The 7011-nt window shown below is 42.9% G+C and overlaps 2 protein-coding genes across 3 annotated transcripts in view; one reads left to right on the plus strand and one right to left on the minus strand.

The window, feature by feature from the left end:
* Window positions 1-1070, minus strand: part of CUNH10orf88 (chromosome unknown C10orf88 homolog) — a 7785-nt gene extending 6715 nt beyond the window's left edge. The window contains exon 1 of the mRNA XM_019502950.1: window positions 784-1070. Within this exon, the coding sequence (XP_019358495.1) occupies window positions 784-947 (164 nt within the window). The 5' untranslated portion in view covers window positions 948-1070. The remainder of the gene's footprint in view (window positions 1-783) is intronic.
* Window positions 1071-3793: 2723 nt separating this feature from the next.
* LOC109287687 (disintegrin and metalloproteinase domain-containing protein 9-like) overlaps window positions 3794-7011 on the plus strand; it is a 55265-nt gene continuing 52047 nt past the window's right edge. For both annotated transcript variants that reach the window (XR_002094939.1, XM_019502951.1), the window contains exon 1: window positions 3794-4004. Coding sequence is in view for 1 of the 2 variants with exons in the window: in XM_019502951.1 (XP_019358496.1) it covers window positions 3935-4004 (70 nt within the window). In the remaining variant the exon portion in view is untranslated. The remainder of the gene's footprint in view (window positions 4005-7011) is intronic.

A 7011-nucleotide genomic window follows, 5' to 3' on the forward strand; every position in this document is an offset into this window, starting at 1 on the left:
AAGGGGGGAAAGGAAGTTTGGGGGGGGGGGGGGAAAAAAGCACTAAAGCATCTCTCAGTTGAGTGGAGCGCTTCTCCAGATAATCTCATTTACATGCTGAAAGCAAGACAGCGCTTCACCTGAAACCCTTCGTCGCTCGGAGGGGACGTGATCAACAACTGGGGCGGCTCCAAGGTCCTCCGCCAGCGTCTCCAGAGCCGGGCGGGGCGGCCATTCTCCTCTCACCCACGATGCCAACGCTATGTTGCTAAAGTGGGGTTTCTTCCCCCTTCTCTCCAGCACCATCAGGAAGCCAAGCTACTGCCGGGATTTGGTCTTCGATTAAACCCGCTCCCTCCCACGGGGAGGTTGGGTTGCCAACTCTGACCGAAGCTATTACAGATTTTTTTCCTGATGTGAGGTCAGGTCATGAATTGCACTGTTCAACCCCTCCGGGACATCAATCTCCTGGATTGCTTTCAATAGTCACCAGGAGATCAATGCCAATTCTGCCAGCTGGGGACAGTCGGCAAACCTAGCGGGCAGGAGACCTCATTTGGCACATGCCCGAAGTGCGGGGATGGGGTTGGCCCGCCCCCTCATTTCTTGGGGGGGCTGTCAGACGTGCGCCCACCTGTTCCGATGCCGATGAGCAGATATGGGGCAGAAGGGCCCCCCACCCCAGCCTGGCCCTGTGCTGGGGACAGGGGGGTTCCAGGGACAGAGGGAGACAGCGCCCCCTGGCGGGCGCAGCCCCTCACCCCAGTGCGCATGCGCGCGCCGCCCGGCAGCCTCGGCCCTCACCTGTGCTCGGGTGGCCCTAGTGCCTCGCCCGCCGCCGCGTCCTCCGGCAGCAGCTGCACGAGGCCGGCCAGGTCCCCGCACTCCCAGGAGCAGCCGGCGGCCAGGCGGAGGGATGCGGGGGCGCTGCTGCTGTAGGCCGCGTCGCCGCTCAACGCCGCCGCCATCGCAACCGTCTCGCCAACCGCCGCCGCCGCGAGCCGCGCCGGGCGGAACTGATTTCCCGCGGGTGCGCGTTGCCTGCCGGATGTTCCTCGGAGCCGGACACTTCCGGCACGGGCTCTTCTAGGGGACGCGTTCAACCCGTTCCCGAGCGGCCGGCACAAGGCCGCATGCGCGGAATCGGTGCTCTCCCCCGTGATCGTGGAGGGGCGGTGCGCATGCGTGGAATCGGTGCCCTCTCTTCATATGGGAGTGGTGCGCATGGGCTGGAGGAGGGGGTTGCAGGGTACAGCCCTGAGGCAGGGAGATGGAGGTGGTTGTGGTGTGGGTGCACTCTGTAGTCTGCTGCGTGTGAATCCTTCTAGCCTTTCTTCTGTGACTGCAGGTGCTTGGGGCGCAGCACAACACTATAGAGCAGCAGCTCCCAAACTCTGACAGGTTGCACACCACCAGTTTAAAATGATGCAAGCTGAAGTACCTCCAGCAGATTTCTATCAAATAAAGTAGTTATAACAAGTCTATTAATGCGTACCACTGACAGGTTGTCTGTGTACCACGAGTGGTACGCATACCGCAGATCGGGAGCCACTGCTACAGAGAACTTCTATTGAGAACCTGGATAAATGAACAGGATTCGTGTGGTATCATTTGCAAATGTAATACGTTTAAAAGTTGGAAGGGATTGCAACCATTTTAGAAGACAAGGTTAGAATTCAAAATGATTTCCAAATTTCTAATGATCTCCAATTTTGACAAATAAGGAAAAACTACCTAAAATACCTGAGGGGAAAGAGTCTGACTGGATGCAGCTGCAAGTGCATGACATCGCTGTGCTCATGGTGTGGGTGGGTGACGCTTTCTCTGATGATGTTTTTATGTCATGAAGCGGTTTGATGAAGACAAGGGTTTTTGTCCTCAGACAGTGAGAGGCATGAAGGGTGCTGTGTCTGAGGGCATTTTGATGTTGTTGTTGGAAGGGGTGAGATGCTACTGTTTTCTCACCTGAGGATCTGTTGCCTCGTGTGCTCTGATTGTGCTGCTGTTGGGGTAACTGTTGAAACATCTCTCTGTTTCAGGACCAAGTCCTGCAGCATCTGGTCCCAGAAAGAGCCTTGTGGATGACTAGGCTAGTCCTTAGTACTCAATACAACTGTCAGTGTTACATGTAGTCAGTGACATTGCGATCTTGTGCAGGCATTCACAAGATATAAAGTTAAAGACGTGCACTGAACCTCTGGAATATCACGGCCCAACTGCCTGTCCCGGCCTCCACCCCACATCAAACAAGTTTTATAGGAATTACCACACTTCAGGGAGAGTCAGTGCTGTCTCTGTCCTGATTTTTAAGGATTTTAATTTCACAGCAAAATATAAAGATGACTTAATAGCGCCTCTCACCTAACAAGCTAAAGCCTAAGTCTAGACAGCTGTCTGGAGTCTCTGAACTAGAGTGGGGTAACTAAAAAAAAATGCCAATCTACCTGATGCTGTAGCTGACAACATATTTGCATAGCTGTAAAGACAAAACTGTACTCTGAGTGTGCCCTAACAAGTGTACACATGCGTTTTGCGGTGCTCCAAAGCAGTTTGAGGCACTGAAAATCACACGCGATATACGTGTACCCATTTGCCATACTGCTGACTTGCAGCATGGAGGGTTTTTTTGACACCAGACTATCTCAGTGTCAGGAAAAAAACCACCGCTGAAAAAAGTGGTGGGCCCACGGAGCAGTGTGCACTGCCAGAAAGGGAGCCTGGCAGGCGCTCTGGCTGCTGGCTAGGGTCCAAGCAGCCGGCTCAGAGCTGTTGCTGCCCCAGAAGGTCCCCAGCAACCTAGGTAAGATGCTGGCCCTGACCTTCCCTCCCCCACTTGGGTCACTTTGCCATATTCTGGACCGCACGTGCAGCGGTGTGCCCAGGGGCAAATAGCAGCAACACAAATATATGCTGCTGCTATTTGTCCTGCAGAAAATGCATACCCCTGCATGTGTGCGGTTGTGGGGATGTGCCCTTTGTGTGCCTTTGAAAGTGTTGTGTCACAAATGTAGAATAGCCCCTTTTTAAAGTCCCTGTTTACACAGGGTTTATCAGCAGTCAGGGCAAAATGAATCTTAGGATAACTAGTAAAACCTCAAACCAAAAGTATCTCTTTTTCATTAGGAAATGTTGTGGCAAGAAGATCCTACTGTTTAAACATAAACTTATACATTGTTTTCAAATACTTTGTCCAACCTTAAACCTTTTTCTTGAAACTTTTAATTAAGATGTGGCATATCAAAGAAATTATTTGCTCTTGGGAAAATAAAAAATGCCTCAAAATCACATTTTGATTAAAAGGCTTTTTTTTCCTTTGGAGGGACAAGTAGGTACACCATAAGTATATATTTTTTAAGATCTCGGGATTACATGGTTAATGCTTAAATGGTTTCAGTGTGTTTATATTTTCAAACAGTTTTACTGAAATAAAACTTGCATGCAGTTTTTAATTCAAAAGAAAAAAAGGCTAGACACTGAATTTACTGGTAGATTTTAAAGGTGCATTTTGATTGATCTGGCTATGACCAATACCAATACATCTGTCATATCAAGATAGCAATGTACTTTTCCTGTGTCATACTTAGACATTGTTTCTAATCTTCAGTCTCAAAGAAAGTGCTTAAAATGAACTGGTTCAATCTTGTCATCTTTACAATACTGTCGCTAGCTGGCTTCCTCCAATCAGCATTTAGGAATGCATTGCTTTTTGTTAGTTTAAGTCGCCTAACCAGTTTCTTGCGAGGTGAACTGAGAAATTTGACTTGCCCTTTCCTTTGGACTGTTGAAATATGCAAAGCACTTTTCCATTGTTTGCCTTAACGAAAGACAGCTCTAGATAACTTTCTTCTTTGTTCTGTTATTTAAGGGAAACTGCTGCTAACGGAAGTACAGCCAGGTATCTAGTATTTCCCTAAACTTCTTAGTAAAAAAAACAGCTTCTTGAAGATAGTTAGCCATGTTAAAATGGTGCCTTCTTGTGTTCATTTTTGGACTAACGCCTCTTGGAAATTGTGTGCTTACAGCAGGTGAGTTCCTAGCTTTGTTTTCTCGTTCAGAAAGTCAGTCCAAGTTACGTTGTCACGGGTGAGTCCCGGTCCAGTGCTCTTTACTGCAGAAAAAGTTGTGCAGTAGAAACGTATCTAAAAAGGGACTGTGGGATAATGCCCATAGTTTTTATCTTTTTCTGTGAGACAGGTGTGTACGTACAGTATGTTCTTTTGCTGTTTTGTTGGTCAGTGTACATAATTAGCAGGCTGACTTGTTTTACCACTTGGAAGGATGGAAATTCAGAGTACGCTGATGCCTGTCAGTGTTATAATGTGAATTTATGATTGGATTTCTTAATTTCACATTGAATCACAGAAGTGCTTAAATGATGGTATTCAAATCGTTGTCCTACGTAGTATACAAAGCAGTGTTTGTGAGAGGTACAATCATTGTAAACCTCATGGTATGGTGAAAAGTAAGACATCCTTCTGTGATACCAGGGAAATACCTCTTGAAAATAATTGTGCATTTTCCGTTTATTCATTTTCATTTAGGATTCATAGTAACAGATATACATATGGAGTATTTGTTAGAGGGCTACGTGTTTGTAGCTAGATTACAAGAATATGTTTGTACTCCCTTCCCTTCTATTACCAGGGTATAAATTAGAGCAGCATGTTTTAAAAATGACTTCAGTGTATATCCATGATCATACTGCAGGGGGTAAACCAAGGATGTTCCCCTCCAATATTTTGCTGAAAGTAAATTATAAGAAAATTCCATTTTATTTGACTTTTTAGGGTTACTGATGGCAAAAGCAGGAATATGCCTAGTAGTTGAAAAGAAATGCAAATGTTACTATGTTCTGTTTAGAGAAAGGTGTTCTTAATGTCAAAGTGTGATCCTACAATCCCGAGTTCTCAAACCTGCTCTGTTGCTATCTCATTTCTTGTATGGCTTCAGATAAGTTACTGAACCTGTCTGTGCCTCACATCCCACATCTGTTATATGTGGACAAAAATACCAATGAATCTTATGTAAGATAAGTAGTTTGCAAAATTTAATTTATCTTCAAAAGTCTTTATAAGCAGAAGAGCCCCATATACAATGAAGGCTAATTACTGGTATTTTGGAAACTGATTTTATGCATTAGCTATAAACAACTAATACATTAAAAAATCCTATCAGCAGTATATACCTCAAGCATGTTTCTTCACACCAGCTGCTTTATTTTCACTGGAGAGTCAATCTTATTTTTGTATGCGCACATTTTGGGCTCACTATTTTAAAAGCACTACAGGATATAGTAGCGGGGGAACCCCTCCGCACAAAATATGTTAAACAGCTCTTCTTCCTTTGAGTGAAGTCCCTCTATAAAGGGACTTCATGGGAAGAACCTCTCCACCCCCCCGTAAATTTTTAATGACTGGTGTGGTTTTGCCCCGTACCTGATGTGAAATCTTTTTTTTTTTTTTTTGCTTTATTATTTATGCAATTTTGGAAAGGGTTGCTTTATTAAAATTCATTTTATAGTTTACTCTTTTTGACTCCACTGATTTCAATGGTGGTCTTTCTGTTGACATCAGTGGGCATTAGATTAGAGTTGCTGAGCAGACAAGAGGAAGAGGAAACTAAAAACAAGTAAAATGTTACTATTTGTTCCCGTTTGTCATTCTGGAGTCATTGTCAGGTGTCACTGAGATAATTGTGAAAAAATACACAGGGTGTGTTAGGTTACAATACAAAGGTCATTGGCAGGAAATAAAATGAGCCATTAAGGCTAGTAATGCTAAGTGAGTGAGAGGGAGGGAGGCTATGCAATGGGCTGAGATAGCATAAGTTGCCAGGAGCAGTTATACAGGCTCCTGAAGACAAGGATGAGAGGTCTAAATTTGATCCAATGCAGAAAGGGACAACTGTAAGGAAGATTTAGATGGGAAAAAGAAATGACCTGTTCTTATTGAGTTCACAGAAAGTTACTTTTATTTATAATCACATTTGGTTGATGTCTTCTTTATGCTTAAGCCCACTATAAAGACATTTAGATTAAACTGGTCTATTCACGTCTATTTCTATAATGTTACTATATACTTATTCTAGCATACAGGCTTTTCTGGACATACAGCACCCTAAAATCTGAAATTAATAAGGGCTTGGAAAAAAACGTTTCCACACCCAAAACACTAACTTTTCTAGTCATTCTTTTGTTCAGTTTTCTTCCTATTGCTTTCAAAATGGTTTGAGATCACTTGAATTTTATATTCTAAATATTCTGTATTTATTAAGATAAATCTCGAAACCTGCCAGGATTTATTTGCATGTTTTAATTAATTCATGCATGTAATTATCACTTTGAATTCAAAGAGATTCAATTGCATAAGTAATAAGGAATATACCTAAGTTTTTGACAGGTAAATGCCTAAATTGATAGCTATCATGTAATGTTTTCTAAAAGATGCCCTTATACACATGCACACATAAATATAATGTAGGTACATACACACATTTATAAAATAGTGCCCTTTTAAATAACTATGTAGTGTGTTTGTGTGTGTGTATGTATATGTATGTATATATATGAATGTATACATGCATGTTTACATGTGTGTGTGTAATACATGCAACAATATCTATGTACATGATTTGTAGTAGTAATATTTTACATCTCTACCACAATCTATACAAATTGTATACAGCTATTTCCAGAGTGAAGTGGCAGCCAGGCAAAGACCTAGTAGTCCTTTTACTTGGGAAGCATTATGGAAGATTTTTTTCCCTGTAGATTCAATTATTATTAATCAGTTTATCTAAGTTAATAAAATTGATGTATTTCAGTATCCTAGCAATTTTCTGCTACAGTTGGAAAAGTTAAATATTTTTTTTGTGGCAGTAATACAGATTATTTTTATTATTTTATTTGTATTACCATAGTGCCTAGGAGTTCTAATCATGGGAACGACCCTATGATGCTTGATGCTCTACAGTGGAATAAGTAATTTGATGAAATGGGCAATTTGTGAAGAAAAATTATCAATAATGTTGGTA

This window comes from Gavialis gangeticus, unplaced genomic scaffold, assembly GCF_001723915.1.
Source record: "Gavialis gangeticus isolate Ggan-Ray unplaced genomic scaffold, GavGan_comp1, whole genome shotgun sequence".
Classification (NCBI taxonomy): Eukaryota; Metazoa; Chordata; order Crocodylia; family Gavialidae; genus Gavialis; species Gavialis gangeticus.